This window comes from Mycteria americana, chromosome 9 (assembly GCF_035582795.1).
Source record: "Mycteria americana isolate JAX WOST 10 ecotype Jacksonville Zoo and Gardens chromosome 9, USCA_MyAme_1.0, whole genome shotgun sequence".
In the NCBI taxonomy this organism is placed as follows: domain Eukaryota; kingdom Metazoa; phylum Chordata; class Aves; order Ciconiiformes; family Ciconiidae; genus Mycteria; species Mycteria americana.
The window spans coordinates 9,184,835-9,206,300 of NC_134373.1; the positions used below are offsets into that span (position 1 = coordinate 9,184,835).

The following is a 21,466-nucleotide window of genomic DNA, read 5'->3' on the forward strand; positions in this document are numbered from 1 at the left end:
TCTCTGACATCAAAGTCATTTGTCCAGAAAAACTGCTCTGTTTCCCATTGGTAAATGTCCTCAGGGTCTCGGTTAGTATAAGCTGTCCCCTTTTAAAAAGAGAAGTCAGAGAAAAGCAGTTGCACAGAACTTACGCAATGAACATGGCAAGAAAAGAATGTTTTGCAGTTGTGTGGTGTCTGCGAGGGACTTGTCCAACTGCTGGATGCCACCCAGCTGCTTCACTGAGAATTGTGAAGAGGCCAGAAAGGCTTTCGTGCCTATTGGCATCTCTGTGGCACATGATCTCTTCATTATTCTTTCCTTCCTGTAAAAATACAGTCCTGATATAAAAGTAGTTCTTGTTATCGGAACAGTATCTTGGGGAGGGAGGGAACTATTGAGGAAAGCTATATTTAAGGAGCATGAAAAAATTTTACAGAATTGTTTGGTCAAAATAATGATCTTGTCTGAACACTTTGAAGTCCAGTTAATTGTTTTTTTTTTCCCTTGAAACACAACAAGTTTATTTTTTGCATGCTTCTTGGGAAAGTGCAGTTAGGAAAAGAGATGGAAGGTAAGCTACTGTCTGCTTGCTATTAGTGTCATCTGGATTTAAATGTACTACTTTTGCTTTGCTTCTTTAAGTTTGATTTGTTATGTTGCGGGCATTCAAAGTAAGCGCTTTGTGAATTTCCAGAAGTGCCTGAATGCATCGGGGGGTATACCACTGGGGATAGTGCCATGAGAGTTTATACTTACTTTTTGCATGCAATCCTTTCCCCTCTCTTTAGAAAATCAATGAGAATTGCAGTGCTTCATCAGCCAGCTCAGCAAGAGAACCCCAAAATCCGACAGATTCTGGGCAGTCCAGAAATTGTTCAGCACCACCACCTACAGCAACATCAGATTCCCAAGTAGATGGCGACCGCGTTGTGTCGGATCATGATGCTCAGCCTGCTACCGCAGGGCCCTGAGATGCGCTCATCTTATCAAATCCAGTGCATGGAATTCTGCTTCATACCTGGGAAATGCTGGAGTAGGAGCTCAAAAGTAGGACTTCCTTCATCTTAACAATCATAATGTGATGCAGTGCAAGCTTTCAACTATATAAAGAATATTCATACGACTACACAAAGCAACATGAGCAGGGAAGCCAAAAGTTCGGAATTCTTGAGGGAAGTGATGTGGCCGGATCTAACGGTAGGAAGAATTCTTGGCTGCTTTGCTAAAGCTGAGTCAAGTGCTACGAGATTTCTTTGCAATCTGTAGAAAAAGGGAGTTCACTCTTCACTTGTTGAGGTATGGAGTGTCTGACTTGATTGGATAATTTTCTTATTTGAATTTGTTCACAAGACAAAATGAAAAGACTTTTTAGGAGAGAAACTGAGTTTCCCTGCATAGTCTATTAGAAATATCAGATCCAATAAATATAGGAACAGCATGAAACTGTCTCTGTAAAGATTTCTCAGAAACAGAGTAGCTTTAGCAAGCGTATCTTCATATTATGGTGATGGATTAAGTAAAACACACACATATTCAAAGAATATGTTTTTGAAGCTAATGTTATCTTGTTTGAGATAAAGGTTTAGTTCTGCAAAGCAAAGATTTTGAACTGGCATTTTAGTGAAACAAAAAAGCTGGAGGAAGGCTTCTGAAGAAGTTAACCTCCGCGCTTGCAGCCCTTCAGTTGGGCATAGGTTGTGTGCGTTCGGGTAATTTTAGGTTTGATGTTGTACTGAGACAAGAATCTTTGATCAAGATTGCACAGCCTGAGATTGATCAAGGTTTTCAATGGACACGCTGTCTTTTTGGTTTTTTTATTTCATCATCTATACAATGGTTTATTTAATGCAGTGTAGTTACTGTGGTTATTTATTAAGAAAACAGTAAGCTTTAAGTGCCTAGGGAAGGTGGGGGGTGGTAGGGAGGAATCACCTAAAAATCTTAATGATTAGGATTATAGGGGCAAAGTGGTTGATGCAGAAATCAAGTAGAGTGAGAGATTCTCAGGAGGAAGCAAACGTAACTAAATTGCAGTATGGTTAGGAAATTACTTTGCCCAATGTCAAGACACTGGAAGGCTTTGGATTATGCTTTGTTACGCTTTTCAATATTAACTGCAGCCAGCTCACTTGCTGGTGCATAGTGAAAATTGCTGCTGGAGGGAAAGCCTTGGGCTCAAGGAGGAGCCTGGGGGGGTTAGTTAGGATAGTGTTTTGGCCCATTTGTTTATATTAACAGCTTGTTCCTGGGAGATTCTGAGCACTCAGCTTCTACGGGACTGAGCGAGTATTGCTTAGCCCTCCTGGAAATCAGATGTACGCGATGTGTCAGGCCTTCCATGGGGAAGGTGCGTGCTGTGGGACTGTGCAGTGATCCAGAGGCAAGATTAACAGGAGGAGAGGGTTAGGGGAGAGGAAGATGGCAGCAGCTAAGCAGGAAAGGGGGTGCGCAGTTTTACCCACTTTGACATCCAGTTAGCTTGACTGAAGGGGTGTCCCGTAGCTGTGCTTTAGCTGTGCTTGTAGAATAACCCATGTTCTGGTGGTGCCTGGGACCAACACCATCAACAATAAAAAGAAACATTGATGACTAGCCACTAGTTACTTTTTTTGCACTTGAACTTAAATGTACTGTACTCACGTAAATCCTCATGACTTGTCTAAGTGTCCTTTAAAATCAGAAATGTTTTTATTGTATGTTTGTATAACTTGGGGGAGAACTAAAGACTGAACAGGTGACAGGACAGAAGGATGCTAAAAATCATCTTGAGGCAAACCAACCATATGTTGAGTTCACGCTGTACAGTGTTACCTCAGCTGCTACTGCATAGCACCTGGATTGTGAGGTGAAGAGCTTGTACACTGTGTTTACACTTCAGAATTGTGTATTTGAAATGCCTGCTCTTTTTGGAATTGTATAGTCATTCTATGTTGCAAAATGGACATGTACACCTGGGTTTTGATATTTGTGAAACTGTAAAAACTGTGGTAAGAAATATAAAATATCCATAATGTATTTAATAGCATCAATCTGAACTTTTATTACGTTTGCTCATATTACGGTGCCAGCAGTGAACATAATCACTTGAATTGAAAATAATTTGATGGTAATTACCTTTTGCTAGGTTCACTGCCTGGAGGATAGTGAACCTAGAGCCTGGGAACTACTCTTGTGCAGCATTAAAATCTGTTTCATGATAAAATCGGACTGTAGGTACAAATTTCATTGTGTGGGGCGAGGACGATGTAAGGAATGCACACCAATGTGCATCATAAACAGGTTGATATGGAACTGTGCAGGACATCATGAGTGAAGGTCAAAACTGGATTACGTTTGTCACCTAGCAATTTTGAGATAGAGGCTGCTAACGTGCTGGTCATGTCAGCTTGTATGGAAATACTTCCAATTTCTATTTCTGATTATATTTGCACTATTGCACCTGCCCTATACACTAGCACATTTGTCTGGAATTTATTTGCATCTTAGGTGTAGGACAGTTAAAATTTTTACTATTTCAAATGCTTAATTTGTATGCATACAAAAGTGATGACAGGGAGAGATCTTGGTTTTGTTTTGTTGTTTGCATGTGCGTAACTGCCAGACCTCACTTGTCACCTTAGGAATTTGGCTTTGTGGTGGTTTGGATCTGTCATGAGTGGAGAATGGGAATGGCAAGTTCCTTCAGGGAGATGCATTGGAGGTAGAGGGGACACTCTGTTTGGAGCAACCACAGCTAATGCAGTTACCATTTCTTAAGTCTGCAACAAGGGAGAAAACCTCGGGACATAAACACACCCAATTTGCTTGGCTCCTCCTTGTCATATGTCCTGCTGCTCTGAAAAGAGTAAATGCATGAGGGAGGAGAACCACATAATTGAAAAATACTTTTATTTAAAAAAAAATCTTGAAAGTACAAGATAGCATATCGAGTATGCTGTACCGTGAATACAAAATAAATATGAAATTCTAACTTCTTTTTTAACACCATGAAACAGAAGATAAATGTAACTTGTCCTTCTTTAAGGAAGAAAGGCTTTTGTAACAGTTAAGGCAGTGGATTAACATCTAGATTCTGTTCCCAGATTTTCTGGCTGAACACTGGACAGTACTTAACAGTTGTTTCAGTAAACCTATGTAATCTCCATATCTCACAGGAGCACTGTGCAAGTAAACGCACTGTTGGCAAAGGGCTCAAATAACAGCAGTCAGTTTTGGTGGGTTTTGTCAAATGCTTCCCATATTAGAACAGGCTTGGGGGGATTTTTAAGGTCAGTATCAGCTATCCACTAAAGTAGTCGTCATCTTTCTCATAGGTTGCTGTCTTGGATGTACTTACTAGTTGCCTGCTCTACTCTGGATAATATTTACCCATCCCTGGCAAATGATGGCCTTCTTAACTACGTAAAATGTAGGTTGATTGGGTTTTTTTTCCCTTGTGGGAGTAGGTGTCCCTGGTACTGTTCTAAACAATTCAGAAAAAGGGACAGTGTCTAAAAAATGTAATTGCCTATTTTTGGGGGGGCTTTTCCATTTAACATGTTGCATAGGTAAAATATTATCTTATTATCTGGGCTATTGTATATAAATGTATATTACGTACTTACAGAAGGATAATCATCACTACCTCAGTAAAGAGAGGAAATCCAGAGAAACTGTGGGTTTAAGCTAGGATAAATCTGATTTTCCTCCTTGGCCTCAAACCACATGGATGGGAGTTCTTAGCTAGCTACAAAGTACACTGAAAAAAAATTGTGTGCTTTAAAACATGCAAAAAAACTTGAAGAGATGTCTTAAATGTATCCTTTTTTTGACTAATCTGTAGTAATTTTGAGTACTTCATTTTCATGATGGCAACACAGGCAAAGGTAAAATATATCTTTAGTCTACTAAGATAATTGTTCAGAGGGGTTTCCATCCTTCTCCCAAACCATCAAAGATAATGAGGCTTTCCTCCGTTTCCACAACAGCTAATGCTTCCAGCTTCTTGCTCGTGACAGAACCCCCCAAGCCAAGCCTGACTTCCAGAGCGTGGGTGGCAATTTAACTGTGAATTGGTAGTAGCAGCCTCTCTTAGAGGTGACTCTTGCTGCTAGTGGCCTTCCTGAACTTGTTCTATTCTTGAATGTTGTGGACTTACCAGTGAGTGTATTTGGGATCGCCTGCTTGACAGGACTTCTCTCTGCTAAACGTGCTGTAGATTCTGCATATGTATTTATAAATTTATGGCACAAAAGGGTGTTAAGTGTCTCTTTACTGTAAAATGGAAGAGTTCCTTTTAAAATGAAGCAAAGTTGAAGCAATATAAAGGAGGAAGGACCATGTAAACAAGGCTTTCAAGCATCAACTCTTGAGTCCTGTTTTATACAGAGGAGCTCTTGGAATATGGTACGGCAGCACTTCTTAGCACTGTTGGAGGTAACAGATTTTTGCCCTTGTCCAGTGATGGACAATGAGAAACCACGATAGTGCATGCACTGCTGAAGTCATGCTGCATCACTGGGCATGTTACAAAGAAAAGATACCCCTTTAAAAAAAATGTATCCTGGTCTGAAATGCCCTTCTGGAGAGCTAACTGCTTCCCACTACGTGGGTTTGTAAGATCAGACAGTGACAGAATTAACGGTCTTTTGTTTTCTGCAGTTTGGAGACAGTAAAGGCACACAGGAAGGTGAGGATAGAAGAATACAGGGATAGTCTAAAGAACAAAAGAAGGAAATGACCTCTGCAGGTGGATGAACTGAGGGGACATGATCTACTCCCTAGCCTAGGATTGTATAATACATAAGCTGAAAGACATCTGTCTAAATTTCTCTCCCTGTTCTTTTCTTTTCCTCCCCACACACCTCCTATGCTAAGTCCCAGAGAGGACCGAAGAAGGGGAGGTAGGAGCCAGGTATCCCTCCCTCCTTGTTTTGCCAGGAATTACTTTCCACTTTTTATTGAATGAGCGAACTACTGAGTACTCTGAGGACAGTGGAGCTGTATGTGGGTTATCTGTATTCCCAATTACATGGTTACAGCATCACTCCGGCTCTGCTGACAGCAGTTCCTCCAAGCAGCTGAAACAGCCTCAGCCTTTGTTGCCTTTTCTGGGCTGTTGAGAGGCCTGGAATGGAGGGCAGTACCCATCTGAGGTAAAGTGACAGTGAAACTGAAAGCAATAGTAAAAATACATTTGGGGATGGAAATCCTCTCCTAAATCACCTGCAGTTGTCAGAGGTAGAGAAGCAGAGGACTGAGGAAAGGTTCAGTAGAGAGGGACCTGTAAAAGAGGGAGGAAGAGTATATGAAGAAACAAAGACGTGGAAAGAACAAAGTGCAGTATAACTAGAGCAGACACCAAGAACAGAACAATACAAGCAGAGGGTGAAAAGTCATGCAGGGTTCTGAAGAGTAAGAGGCGCTTAAAAGAAATGTGGAGAGGCAAAACGAAGCTAACAGACAGCAAGCCTAGCCAGAAGAGCAAACAAACCTCGTTCAACTGTGTTAACTCTCTATTGATCTTTAGCACTGAAAAGTCTCACAAACAATAAAAGGTCTATCAGCACACTAACAGCATTATTAAAATTTTTGACACATAGGGTACTTAGTAAAAGTACATTATTAATAATGGCTTCTCCTCCTTCTAGTGCTCAGCTCAGAGGACTTGCCAGTGAAAAGGGCCAAAACAGATTCTCTGTTCTCTAGAGGTAGTATCCTTGGAAAAACAAGGCATCCTGGTGGGACAGGCTGCTGCCAGTACTTGCTTTGGAAATAAGCAATGTTTACCTCCCCAGTTAAAGTACTAATAGCATGAGAATCCTCTTCACTTGAACAGCCCCTATGGTTTCCTTCTGTTGCTCTAATCAGGCAACATCAGTGATACAGGGAACAGTTTTTTTCAAAAATCCTTGTTTGTCCACCAGCAACCACAAGAAATCACCAACCATGAGTTCTCAGTCTGTATCCTTCCTTTCTAGGATGAATGTGTTTTCCCTCTCTCCTTTTTTTGGTCATTTCCCAAAGCTCAGAGCAACTCAGTAGCATATGGAAATGAAATTTGTTTATGTGTTTCATCTTCATCCTCCTTATCTCCTTCATGGATGGAATTGGCTGGATCATCCTGCTCAGATTCTGCCCTTGTCTCGAAGAGCTGCTCTTCCAGGAAGAAGCTCCCAATGCCATATTCCTCATCATGTGCCTTTGTTTCTGCAGGTGAGACATGGGGAGATCCCAGAACAAAACCTGCAAACCTGCCAAATTTTTAAAGGGAGAAGTGATCAGCTGAGAAATGAAAAAAAATACTGTAAATGCAGGGGATGCTGCCAATTAAGCAGGGATGTTGTAAGGACACGCCCACAGGCAGTGCAGATGAGGGGAAGTTGCAGCATGAGCTAGGGGGTCCTGAACAACAGAGTAAATCGCAACGGACGGCAACAACCTTGAAGATTCGTTTTCCTGCCTCATCTTCTTTTCAGTCGTCTTTCCTATATAAGTAACTTTTGCTCTTCTGGAGGCCATCTGCAAGGTCTTGTGACTAAGCAAGAAGATCTAACTTCGTTTTCACATCTTGTCAGTATTCGTGGGGTAATCCAGAGTAAGCGTTTGTACAGTTGGATAGATGGTACTTTAGCTTCTAAAAATAAATTAAAGCTGTAGCATATTAGAGACAAAGGCTGTAAGAATGCAGGTAAGTTGACATTGCTAATGAAAGGAAAAATGGTGAGAACTTCGCATTCCTGCATTGCTGTGCTATCACCTTGCCTCTGGTGCTGCGTGCACACTCTGGGCAAGCTGAGCTCAAGTCTTGCCACAGAATTCCTGCTTTTGGTGAACTTGGAACTGCAGACTGGGAATTCTGCAGCTGCTCCAAGTAAATGCCAAACTGGAGGTCTGGCAGAACAAAGCATGAACTTAGCACTGTCCCTACATTTCAATTCGCCACAAATCTTACTTTCAGTGGACAACTGCATTGAAGAGATAGAATGGAGCTGGAGGCTTCTGGCAAGCGTATGGAGACAGACGGCAGTTCTGACACCTGGGTAAGTGTCGACAGCATCAGAGAAATGTAAGAAAAAGGAAATGCAGCTACATTCTGGAGTTCTGGTAAACTGATCAATAATTTACATTTTAGACTTAACATTTCTGTGAGATGAATGTTGTCACCTCGCTCTTCTTGGAAGCGCTGTCTAAATGGGGAACAGAGTTGGACTGGCTGTGTTTTACAGGTTTGCCTTGTGTTGAACTATCTTCTGATGCCTAATGGAAGCTTGAAGGGGTACTCAACTTTAAATCAGACTTCTGTTGGTTCTCCTTTTTATTTTTGTATTTTTATAGTGAACAGTTTATAAGAACTATATTAACTAAATGATGGCTAGAAAATACATGTGTCAATTGTTTGTTTTGTGCATTTGGCAGTATTTTGTTTTGCAATACTGCAGTGAGTTTTCACTTTTAGTATCTTTCAATCATGCTACAGAATGCAAGTATCTTAGAAAATAAGATAGTTTAACAGTAAATCTATAAAACCTGGCATAGAAGCTGTCTGTGTGCCCATCCAAGGAAGATGAAGGTTCTGAAAGTAGTTTTAACTTTTTATTGATTAAATTCCAAGCTGACTGGGGCTCCTTTGAAATTGTGATACTTGGTTCTGTGGCAAGGGCCAAGTCTTTGTGGCTGAGTAATATGTGAAACTCTGCTTCCGATATCTTGAAGCTTCAGCTTCAACAGAAATACACTATTATGATTAATTTTATATTCTGCAATATTTTCTGGCTTTATTTATCTGACCCTTCCCTTCCTAATCCATATTTGTCTTAAGTTTTTCTCTTAAGCTGTATCTGGAGTAGCTCTTCTACCTGTTATACTACTTAGGTGCAGGCACTGATTCCCCCCCCCCCTATTTCTTAGTCTTAGGTATTGGTTGATGACTTCAAGTAATAGGATTTCTTGGCTGTACAGGCTTGCAGTTGGAGAGCTTAATGCAGGTAATATTTGAGCATGTATCTTCATCCTGCCCCAATTTTACACAGTGCAAAAATGTAGTGTTCTAAGAAAGGGGCATTTCACTGGTTAGAGAGCCACCTGAGTCACTGTGTAGGAGCTTGCAGAGGCACTGTAGGAAGCCTGTACGTTTTAGTGAAAGCTGCCATTACCATGAATTAGCTGTGAACATCTGCAAACTCTCGGAGTAACCTATGGTCAGAGAGGAACAAACAGGGGGTTTAATACCACCAGCAAGTAATCTCCTTGAGAGGTGTGGCTGTGATCTTTAGTGGAATTACTCAAGTACATACAGCTACCTTTAGGTCTGACCACATGCAAGATAAATGCGTCTGAAGTAGCACTGGGGTCTGCTGTGTAACAGTACCTGTGCAATGCGTCTCCCGTTTGAGAGAGGCCAGATTTTCTTACCTGTGTGGGGACTGGAGTTTGGATACAGCTAACCACGATGGGAAGTCAGGGTGCCTGCAAAATGAGCGTAGCTCCTCCAGAGCTCTGATAGTTTCTGTTTCACCTTGTTCTCGATACTCCTCTTCAGTAAGGCATTTAAACACTAACTTTTTTGATTTAAAGTGGTTCTTCATTTTTCTAGAATGACATGAAAACAATTAGTATTTCTAAAGCCTTCTGGCACATAATTATCATCGTCCTTTTTCTCTACTACCTGCTATTAACATACATTAATCACTTTTATCCTTTCCAGATGACGAGCTGCATTCTTGCATTAAAATTTCAGGACAAGGTGTCTAATGTTTGCTAGCCTGTTTACCCTAGGTCTTAACCAAAGTTGTAGAATTCCAGAGAGTGACATCTAATGAGCTTCAAATGAGCTTTGGATCAGGTCCTTATTGTGTATGCACGGACTAAAATCTCATAGAATTAAATAGATGGCTGCTTGCTCAGCCATTTTTAGGTGCAATATGCAAAATGTGTCTGTGCAGAGACATGGGCTGAATCAAAACCCAGTCTGCATATGTAACTTCGAAGATAAGCAATGCCTTAAGTCTGTTATGAGTTGTTCATGTTGTTTACTAGATCGCTTCTCTTAAATCTTGCTTTAAATTACAAAACTGAGTAGTCTGAGGCCAAAATGTTTACAATCTGATGTTTTTTTAGCTGCTGCGTAGCAATGTATAATATAATTAGGTATCAATTAGAAAGTGTGCCATGTTCTGTTCCCTTCTGTCGACTGCTTTCAATTTAAATGTTGTGATGAGTTAAGATAAGCAAGGGCTGGATGCCCATAAAACTTTCCGCTCTGTATAAAAACACCTGCTCCAACCAGCAGCATTCACTTTCCTCCTTATTTCCCTGTAAAGCAAGAATAAACTGTAGCCCTTATTCGGGTCAAATGGTAAAGGTTGTGCTGGTTCAGGGGGATCAGATCTTAACAACAAATAATGCAAGATTCTTAGGTATTTTGATGTATCTGCTGCTCTGGACTGTGTATCTGGCATCACAGCCTGACAGTTTGGTACTACTGCTTAGTGTTTTGAAACAGAAGAAAAAACCCTTATTCTCCTAGAAGAACTTTGTAGAGCTGTATTTCAGTGCTTTTTGGCTCTATAGAGGCATCAGTTCATGAAAAACAAAGAGAGGTCCATGTGGAGAACAAACTACAGTGTTTCAGGGGAAAACAGGTATGTTCTGACTTTTGTGAACTCGTAGCCAAATCTTACTGATTTCAGAGTGAGCTGAACCAGCTTACATCAGGTAAGTACTGATCCTATATGTTTTGAAACAGTTGGTGCTTCTCAGCTGCAGGCAAAAATCAGTCTTCAACAAATGATAAATTCTACCTAAAATAAAAAAGCTTCAACCCAGTCCATACTTCAACATCTAAAAAGAGCACCAGAGCAAAGCAGTATGTTCTTCAAAACTAAACGATGTGTAGAAGACTAAAAAAAGAAATTATTTGTTTTTTATTCTTTCGGTTATGCCAGTTCTAGCCTTTGCGTCTTCCTGGTTCTCTGCAGTTCAGCAGAAGGCCACGGCTAAGGAACAGTCTGCATTAAAGTCTCTTAATCTGGATGCAATCACTGAAGGTAAAAAACAGATGTAAATTGGCAGGACTTTTTAGAGTCTTCATTTAAGTGTTGTATTTGTGACAAAACATGCTTCAAATTCAAGGATGAGCAAACACGTCCCCATATCGCTAATGAAAATACTCAGCAAACTAAGGTCTACATATTGCAAGCAGTTCCCATTCCAACTGCCACAATATAAATGGGGCTCTGGGAATACAGGGGAATGTCTCCACAGTGATAACAGATTGTTTCCATGAATTAAGAGATAGACATGTACTTCTAGGATAATAACCCTGGAAAACTAAAATCAATGGAAACAATCAAAAAATTTTTGTGGACACAGGTTTTTAGTCTCTGAACTCTACGCTAACGTACAAGGACTATCACTTTTTAACATCTGCTTCCTAGGTGATAGTACACTGTTTTATCCTGTAAGATTCAGTACAAGTTACCTGCAGATTCTCTCACTACAGATGAAACCAAGGCAGTATTGCTGCAGTCTAATCAATCAACCAAACAGAAATGTTTTGGTTACCATATGCTGCAGACTAGAAGGTGCTACATTTGTACTTAAGAGCACAGTCACATTTCTCCATTCTCCATAGAACAAAACTCATGCTTAAAACTGCCAAATGGGAAATAATTAAATTCCCGTGTCTTGGGGACTTAAACCTTTTCTGTTGCAGCTTTACATCTGGTAAAAATACAAACTCGTATTAGAAATTCGTAAATCATTATTGAAGTGTAAGGGTTTTTTCATTATCAGCCTCCAGTATTTCCTGGTGATACAGGGACTTGGACATGCACAAATACATACAAACCTGCCTATGTGACAAGCAGCACCAAGGGGGTAACACAGGCCTTTTGAACAGAGGCTGACTGCTATTACTGCATACGCAACTTGAGGTACAGTGACACCACAATAAATCAAGACAAAGGCTGTTAATTGTAGCGTCCACGTGAACAAGGTTATGCTCCGTTCAGAGGTAAGCGGTCCGTGCTGATAGCAAGTGGCAAAGCTGATAATTCCAACAGCCAGAAAATACCCTGTAGAAACAGAAAAGAAGGACATGGAGAAAAAGATGCAAACTAGCCATATAAACGTCATTAGTTTGGTTCACAAAGCTTGCAACTTCTGTGAAGTATAGCCTGCTGTTTCTTGTGTTGTCTTACAGGTACCTGCATTATGTTGTATGCACTTCATATTTCAAAAGCGTGCAGAGAGTTCACGAGGTGAACAGCCTTTAACTAACACTATGAGCTGCACATGAATTCTCTCCATGCAAGAATGTCGAGGCAGGTACCACATCAATAGATCTGTCGGGCCCTGCAGCCGCGTCCAGTTAGCAACTTATGCATCCAGTTCCCAGATCCAGCAAAATACAAACCAGCATAGCTGCCCTTTTGCTCTTACAGGGCAAGTACGTAATGGCAAATCAATGAACAAATAATACAGGCAAAATCTGCTCTTAAAGCTGCTACTGGCCCACTATATCAAACTCCTTATTTAATGAGACAATGTGAGTAAATCCTCATTTGAGTGGATTAGGAACCTTTGGAATATTCCAGGATCTATCACAGAATCGTATAGGTTGGAAAAGACCTTTAAGATCATCAAGTCCAACGGTAAACCTAACACTACCAAGACCACCACTATGGCTTAGGAGAAAAAAGTACTCCATAAATGAGTCACTTGATTTTTTTTTTTTTTTATGGGCAGGTATTCATCTAACCACTAAATTAATCCAAAATCTGCAGTGCATTTTTTGATAATTTTCTTACCCAACACGTAGTTTCTGTGTTCAGACCACAACCACTGCATGTTCTCTTTGAAGCAGTAAATAAAATAAAGGGAGGACATCCAGCAGCCACTCATTAAGATCCAGAAGGTACTGTGCTGGAAATTAAAAAAATTTTTTAAAAAATTAAAAAATAAAAAATTTCAAGTCAGAATCAGGACCATTGTGTGCAAGGCAACTCTCAGGCAAAACCAAATGTGATATTTGGTAGACCTACCCTGCTTATGATCTGTGTTAGACTTCCACTGTACAGTGCTCTGCATGCTACAACTAAACAGTATCAATTCTAAGTGGAGCAACCTCATCTCTGTATTTGTGTATCATGTCCCAGTGTCACGGTATAAGCCTACTGCAGTGTATTTCCAATTAACATATCTCAGCAATATTGTGGGAATGCACGGGCTTTGTAAAAGTAAAGGAAAAATTCACATCTGCCTTGCAATGAATTGTCTCTGGTGAACGGAAGAGAATCTGTCCCAGTTGCCCCTAAAACTACATTTTGATTTAGATTGATTCATAGATTCAAAGGTAAGCTTAGCTCCAGTCCAGTAAAAATAATTTATGTTTCAGAATAAACTCTTATTGTACATCAACAATCTCCTGTTTACTTTAAACTCAGGAGCAAGCTAACTAGAACTTGATTCTGACCTAATTATATTGACTTGACGCAAGCAATCCTGCAGTCATTTCAGCGGAGTTACCTGGCCACAAAACCAGAGCAAGATCAGAATCTGGCTCTGTACTCTTCACTTCCTATATTATGATGCTGATTATTATTATTATTTTGTTTTATAAATGTAGATTTACCCTTGGAATAAACCTTTTAAGTGTCAACAGGACAAAGACTAGCAGAGCAAGAACACCCAGTATTATTCCAGAAACGTAAAAGAACTTGGTACTCCTGTAAGAGAACAAGAGAGAATACAGTGAGAAGTATAATTTGTAATTGGTTAAGATGCCAACATTTGTAAAAACAGCAGTGATCTTAATAAGAACTTAACACAGCTGTAAGTTAGAGTTGTAGTTACATGGTTAACAGGCCCAGTTTAGATATTAAATCCGTGTAAGGAAAAATTCCCAACAGATACTTAAGGTCACTGGAGTTGTTACAGGCTAGGAGATTGTGTTGGTTTTTTTAAAGCTCACACTATTTCTGATTTCATTGACCACCTAGGTTCTAGTAATTTCATTTTCTTCTATGTACCGATATGGTTCTGTACCGCAAGAAAAGTTTTATTTTTTTAATTTAAAATGTAAAAAAACCTCCACAAACCCACAAGTTGTTCTTTTTCCTAAGCTTATGCATTTATAAAGTCTGACTTTTTAATTCAGAGTTAACTCTATAAAACCTATTGCTGCTCTGCTTGCTTTAGAGGTGCCTCCTGAAAATTAATTTGTGACTCATTTTGCTTTGAAGTCCTGGGACACGTGTTGCTATTACAGTAAGTATCCTTCCTTACATGCTATGCAAAACGTGCACCAAAAGAACAATGGGGAAAGGTTGGCACAAAGGTGGAGGCGGATGAGGCCCCAGATGACTTTATCCTAAGCATTTCTTGCTGCAGGAAGGCATCATTTATAATATGTGCAGCATTATTTAGCATTCAGCTAACCTCACTGGTCTACAAAAGGGAGAGAGAATTTTTCTGAATCCACACATTTGCTCGCTGAGGATTGTCTTAGTGTTGCCCAGTGCGGGAAGCTTGGATACAAGAACCCTACCACAGCTAAGTGATTAACAGAATGCAGCACTCCAAGATTTGTCACAATCTGTCCAAACACAAATGGTATGAAGAAGTTTTAAATATATGTTCAGTTTCCTTATTTCACTTTCCCAAAGAACTGCCTCTTTAGCTCAGAAAACAGACCAAAGATGCACAGGCTTTGGGAAAGAAAGTAAAAAACCAGCAGCTAGTACTCACCTGCTCAGGCTGTTTGCAAAATGGAACAGAAAAATTCCAGCTACAAACAAAAACAAGAGTTTTCCATCTAGCACTAAAAAAAGGGGAAAAAAATAGAAATGGACTTTAGACTAATTCAATCTGAAATGTTGATTGCATAAAATATCAACAGAAAAGTCCCAAGCTTCTTACAGAAGACATGGTACATTCAGTAACACTGGCAATACCAATTTATCTGTAGTCTAAACTGAAAACTTTTTACTTACTTTCTCGTTCCACACTCACAGTGTATGGTTCGGTTTTGAAGGGCTGTATTTTGAAACAAATATCCTCTCCATATTGTTTTATGCTTATGAAAGTTTCTGTCGATGTCTCTGGTTTCCAGAAGATTTGAACAGCACATGCAGCAAACTCAAAAACAGTTTCTGAATTACGACAGTTGCTTTTTTCTGAAATAGGCTCAAACCTGAACATTTCTCTGCTGTTAACTTTTACCTGAAAACAAACAACAGAATACACAGAGAAGTAGCTCAGAATCACTGGCTTTTTTTGTTTTTCTGAACTATATAGCATATAAGCCATACATGTGATAATGAAAATCAGTATAGAGAGATCGAGAATAAAATGCTAGTGCAATTCTTAGTTGTTTAATATTGGTTATTAATAATATGCAAAGATTAATTGTTTAGGCCTTACAAGGTGATTCAGGAAACTCAACGTCAGCAAAGTTCTATGGAGGGGCTTCAATCCATCCAAAAGCTCGGTGGGTTTGGTTTTACCGTGACACTTGCCCACACATGAATTTCTAACAAAACCAGGAATATTTGACTGACCAGTTTCTTTTGTGGATATTCATACGCTTCCCCATTCCCCTCCCGAACCATAAGAAATTGGACTTGCTTTTCTTGTAGTTAATAATGCAATCTTCATGTTATGGACAGAAGAGAGATAAGAAAAATGAAAGATATCATAACTAGAAATTTAAATATAAGCCCGTTCCTGTTGGGTATTTAGGGGTTTTTTGCTAGTTCCTAGCACCCTCCCCCACCAAACTGGTAAAAGATCTTGTTGATCTTCTGAAATGGGATAATCTTCCTTAAGATTGTGATTCATTGTGAGCTCTTGATCAGGGCCTATTAGACAACAAAGACCCATCTACAAAAAAGTGATGCAATAGGTAATAAAACAGGCTTCTACTGGGAGAAGAGACAACACGTCAGCAAGTAATTTGTTGTGGGAAAAATCTGAACTTCCCGCTTTTAAACGTTTACTCCAGGAAAGCTTGTACAACTGCTGGAGAGTTTCACCACCTTAAATCTGCTACCATTCATAGAAACATCTGCAGCATGTTCCTGAGGAAAATAGTCCTGGGAACAGACAAAGAGATGTTCCACTTCTTTATATCCAAGAGCAAATTCCTCCAACAGAGATGAAGTGAAACTGTTTCCTTCCCTTGTCCGGAGACATACTTCCCAGGAAAAATAAAGGAACCACACAGACAGTCAGCTTGTTCCTTTACCTATTATTGCTTCCACTGTTAAGAGATTTTTATATTGTTTCGAGCTAATCTCTAAACACGTTTCTTGTAAGATGACCCTCTGTTACTCAGAAAAACAGAAATGCACTGCTACTGCTGTTTTCATTAGTCACAATGATGTAATACACCTTTGTTTCCTATACTGTGGCCTCGTATGCTACGAGCGAGTCACAGAACTGCATTTTATCCTCAAATTTAAGAGTTTTATAAAGGTGTTTGGTGATAAGCAGAAACATTTGTTGCAGAGGTTAACAGCAGTCCATCAGTAGAAAAGGTGTGCAACAAAATAATATGCAACACTAAGTTATGTTTGTGTGGCATCATACTATAAGCCTAGCTGACATCCCTCTAATGAAGAGACAACAAACCTCACTGCATCCCAAGCGGAGGATCACAATGCTGCATTTTTATAATGATCCTACCTATACACCATTCCAAGTACTAATTACACAGAGATACTGCTTTGATCTTGCTAACTGATCATACACTTTGCTGGCAAAAGTTCACATGAAATGTACTACGTATCTGAATGACCCCCAAAACAGCCTCTTACCTGAAGAGTCGACCAAATGTACTGTAAGTGCATGGTTCTGTTTTGCACATAGCAGTAACAGTTTTCATCCCGTTTCTGGATGACATCCGTTTCCTGCAAAAAGCTACAGTTTCTACCTGGGGGAGGGGGAGGGCAGAAAAGTTAATTTTAAGCATGTCTCAAATACAAATGTATGATTTTCCTCCATTTCATTGTCATATATGCTGAAGGAATCGCAAGAAATTTGCAGGTAATCAAACAGAAAGTATGCTAGAGGGTAGCGTGTTCAATATGATTTAGATGAAAATTCAAATTAGACTTCTAATAAGTCACTTAGGCTCCAGAGTAAACTGCAGCACCTTTAGAAAACAAAAATAATACTCTCAGGTGATATTTTTAAAAAATGTAATCCATAAAAGCTTGGCTTCGGTATCAGTGTTTTGATGGCACTGGAATAGGGCCTCTAGGCCAAATTCACTGCTGGCACAAGTGGGTGTAACTCCACTGGAGTCGATGCTTATACCAATGGTGAATGCAGCCGTGGGAGTCTGAGCAGGTAAACAGGCTTACATATTAAAATAGTCATTTAGCACATGACATGCCTGCTGATCGCAGAAATCATACTCCTCTCCCTCAGAAACCTTTCTAGTGTTAAATAACACAACTCTTCTCTTTAAAACAAATTTTCCCGACATAGTCCAGCCATGACATGTAATAAGGCAACTGCACTGACAGCTTGCCATAAGTCATTTAGTTAGGGATGCTAATTAGTCTAACTCCTGAAATGTTAGTGACCCCCTATGAGCTTCGGAATTAGATTGCACTTTTCAGCAGAAATGCACCTAAAAGATTTATGGAGCAAACTTTGAAGAATAATATACATTCCGATCTATATACATGTGTAAAATATACCCTACAGTGCATTACCGCCGTGTTCTACAAACGTAATTAAAGAGAAGAATAAAGGAAATAATTACAGATCTGAACAGAGGGAATCATCTGGCTCACTGAATAGAAAATGTAGGTCTAAGCCAAGCTCAATAATAACTGCTAAAACATTGTCATACACTCAGAACAGCAAAATGAATATATGCAAAAGAGTCTCAATCTGGACAAGGAGGTACTGTTTGCAGGTAAAAACCTGCCCTGTCTCTGTAAGCAAGCTGAACTTGGGCTAAATTATTTTTTAACTAATTTAATTAAGCCAATGAAAAATACCTGTGTGTGGATGTTCTTACATAAGTTAAGTCATTCCCGAATTAAAGTGTCCACAGATGATGCTGCTAAAGTAAATTGGTTTAAACTTAAAATTTGGGCATTTTTATTGGGAAAAAATAACCACCTGATTAATTTTCATAGATGGCAAATCCAGTGGGAGGGAGCACAACCCTTCAGACAAGGGCTGGCTGCACCTCTTGACAGGCACTTCCAGAAAGGTCATCAGAGGAAGCTGCAAAAGGATTCATTTGTCTCTAAAAAGCGCTGTGTCGGCACCACCCAGGGCTATGACCCAGTGATAGGAAATGGCAATACCCTAGCAGGACCAAAAGGCAGCTGAGAGCACCCACACCTTCCCTGCAGGGTGCGTTAGGATTTTCTGCCACTACGGATAAACTATCCACCCGCGTGAAAAGTAACGTCCTCCATATACAATGCTAGAAAGTACTTTCTTACACCCCTTAATTTTAAGGCATTTTCTTGAGAAAAATAATTGGCTTCAAACATGACATAAGCTTCATAGAGTGAAACAATCACATTCCAAAAGGAAAGATGCTCCTGAACAAGTAATTGTGAGATCGAGGAGGACTGTAGCTACCATGAGGACTCTCAAGTTTTGAGATTGTGAGCAGTGGAGAGAATCGGCATCTGCTGCAGAATCCAGAGGATGCCCAAGACTCGGGAAGGGCAAGGGGCGAAGCGGTTTCTTGAGGTACGCATCACTACTACAACTGAGAATAACCTTTAGGGTTTTCACTGCCCTCGTTAGCAACTGATCTGTTCTGCGCTCAATCCTCCTGAACCAAGCTAATGAGAAAGCCAGAGGGAGTAACGCGCGCTCCAGGTCGGTTTCCCATGCCAGTGGTACCCAGCCTTCCAACCTCTGCCGCGGAAAGGGACGAGCGAGGCCCTTGTTCTCCGTGCACCTGGCGCTGCTGTGTTCACGGAACTTCTCCCAGGCCGGTCCCCAGCGCCCGCGCCTGCCTGTCCCACAAGGTACCGCGCAGGGCATTCTTGTGGAAACCGAACTGGGACAAGCGGGAGGAACCAGCAAAGCGCCTCAGGGACACCCTGACAGGACTTCAGCTCTCGGCCGAAGCGGGCAGGGACGGAGGTGGGCGGGGAGGCGGCGGCCCCGGCCTTTCCGTAGGGCAGCGCCATTTTGGGCAGGAGCAGGAGGCACCGGGTCGCGCTGTACCGGGGCCGTTGGAGACCGAGGGAAACCGGGGGGAGGAGAGCCTGTCCCCCTGCTCCCTCTTCTCAAGGACGCTGGGAGCGAGGAGACTGCCCGCCGGCCTGTGGCCTCCCGGGCAGCGGAAACGGACCCCTCAAGACGACCACCACCACCGCCGCCCCGCCCGCGCCCTGCTCTGCCCCGCCGGCGGCGGCGGAGCTCCCCCGGCCCCGCGCAGGCCCCTCGGGGGCGGGAGGGGAAGGCCAGTACCTGCTGACGGCACCTCCCCGCTGCCCCCGGCCGCCCCGGACAGCGCCAGGAGGAGCAGCCCCAGCCCCGGCCCCGGCCGGGCCCGGGGGCGCTGGCAGCGGCGGGGCGGCCGCGCCGGACTCATGTGGCGGCCGCCGGCTCCGGCCTCGCCCCTAACGGTCGCGGCGAGGGCGGGCCCCGGCGCGGGGAAGGGGCGGTGCGGCCCTGCGCTCCCCGGCGCCCTTCTCCCCCCGCAGGGCCGCGCTCGGCTGGCGGCGGGCCGGGGCGGCTCGGGGCGACCGGCCCGGGGCAGGGGCTTCGCCGCGGTTTATCCCAAGCGCTTGTGCGGGGAGCAGGCAGGAGCCCCGGCCTCGGGCAGCGGCCTGTCCGGGGGCAGACGCGGCCCCTCGGCGCCGCTGACGGCGGGGAGGCACCTCTTCTGGCGTGGTACAGCCTACCTCTTGCTTCTCTTGTGCGTTAGGGCTGCGGTGGAGTTAAGAGTGTGTGCTTGGACAGAAAAAGACAAATCCTATGAGTGTAACAGCTCAGCACAAGCGTTTCCTTGGATTGTGGTCCCAAAACTGTTAACTGGACTTACCAGTCAGGGTACAAACTGGTCCTCGAACAAAGGCTCATGTGAGCGGCTTGCGACGCTTCCCAAACCTCAACCAAGGCAGCCAGCCCAGCTGAAGAGAGGAGGGCGAATATTCGCCCCTGTAGGCACCCTGTTCCCCGTGCCCCCTTCCCCACCCAGCCCGCGGGTAAGGCCGAGCCAGGCCACCAGGCCCTGCAGCTGGCGGTGGCCGAGCCAGCCGCTGAACGACATGCCGATCGGAGCCTCTGCCCACTCGGAGGAACTCCCTGAATGAAGTGTTATTGGATGCTTTGATGGAGGGGAACGTCCACAGCTTTTCTGTATTTCCTAGGCAGCCACAAGAAGAGCCTGGAGCAGGAGGCACAGTTCCCCCGGCAGCGCTGTGAAGACACGGGCAAGGTCCAACTCAGCCCAGTCCCCGCTTGCTCATTGCAGTCGTTTTAGATTGCTTGTGAGTCACAGTCAGCAGTCAGGGGCGGAAGGGGCTGGAGCTTTTCTCCTATTCTATGAAAATCAATAAACACAATTTTGCCAAGGCATTCTGGCATCACCAACGTCTATTTTTGTACCGAGCCCTACATTTGGCCTTTCCAAACCACTTGCTTTGCTAAAATGCGTTCCCTTCCTTGTTCTTAAAACTACGCTGTTTCTCTGCATGACGATCGCTTTTGGGTTTATTTTTGATTGTTTAGGGCTGAATCCAATTCCCGAGGGTGCCAGGATGGGCTTTTTTAACACCTGAAGGGGGCTGCCCACTGCCTCGCACCTTGTCTCGGCGCTTACATCTGCGGGGAGTGGGCGGTGCGGGGCTGCGGCTCGCCTCGCCTCGCCTCCTACGCCCGCTCGGTGCTGGCTGGGCTCACATGTAACTTGCAAGTACTGAGGAAGTGGAGAATAAGGGCAAAAATAGTTGGGATTTGATAGCGTGCACAACATCTGACAAACTTCAGTCTCCAAAGGAAGCAGTGATTGATTTATATCTTTATTTGTCTTTATGTAATTTGGGTGTTGTCTTTATATAACTTTTCAGGCACTTTCTCTACCAAATGTGGCAAAGGAAGAAATGCTGGATTTTTTGCTCACCTGCTTCCCTAATAAACCCTTAGAAATAGGCTACCTCTCGGTCGCGTGTCTAAACGGCAAGGGACAATCATAGCCAAGTTATTAGAGGAATCCCTTTCACATTTTCAATTTGCAATATTTTTTCGGTTACGTTAACCTTCTTGACAGTATTTTTTCTGGGAAAGGAGACACTCCACATTCAGTTCTCACTTGTATTTTCATTCCTAGAGCTCTTTGCACTTCACCGCTAATTAACTTTCAATAACTGTCATGGGGTTACAGTCAGTCAGCATGAATCAGACAGAAAATGTAGCTTTAGGGGACCGCACTCTGTCAAAAACGATTAGAAACCTTTGCTTGATTTCCAAGGAGAATGTACTCGCTCAAGCAGGATACAGCAGCTAT

At 42.4% G+C, this 21,466-nt stretch overlaps 2 protein-coding genes across 8 annotated transcripts in view; one reads left to right on the forward strand and one right to left on the reverse strand.

Annotated features, from left to right (window-relative positions):
• Positions 1–3,346, forward strand: part of MFSD6 (major facilitator superfamily domain containing 6) — a 36,816-nt gene extending 33,470 nt beyond the window's left edge. For all 6 annotated transcript variants that reach the window (XM_075512436.1, XM_075512434.1, XM_075512438.1 and 3 more), the window contains one exon: positions 774–3,346. In XM_075512436.1, coding sequence (XP_075368551.1) covers positions 774–956 — 183 coding nt within the window. In that variant the 3' untranslated portion in view covers positions 957–3,346. The remainder of the gene's footprint in view (positions 1–773) is intronic.
• Positions 3,347–4,666: 1,320 nt separating this feature from the next.
• Positions 4,667–19,616, reverse strand: NEMP2 (nuclear envelope integral membrane protein 2). 2 transcript variants are annotated; one of them, XM_075511415.1, is made up of 9 exons: positions 19,426–19,616; positions 16,785–16,900; positions 14,961–15,189; positions 14,716–14,788; positions 13,601–13,694; positions 12,777–12,891; positions 11,816–12,041; positions 9,379–9,555; positions 4,667–7,217 (listed from the first exon to the last, which is right to left on the reverse strand). In XM_075511415.1, the coding sequence occupies exons 1-9, from the start codon at positions 19,547–19,549 to the stop codon at positions 6,992–6,994; spliced, it is 1,380 nt and encodes a 459-aa protein (XP_075367530.1). In that variant the 5' UTR covers positions 19,550–19,616; the 3' UTR covers positions 4,667–6,991. The 2 variants fall into 2 exon arrangements, with proteins under 2 accessions (XP_075367530.1, XP_075367531.1); XM_075511416.1 differs by lacking the exon at positions 4,667–7,217 and adding an exon at positions 7,227–7,600.
• Between the last annotated feature and the right edge of the window lie 1,850 nt (positions 19,617–21,466).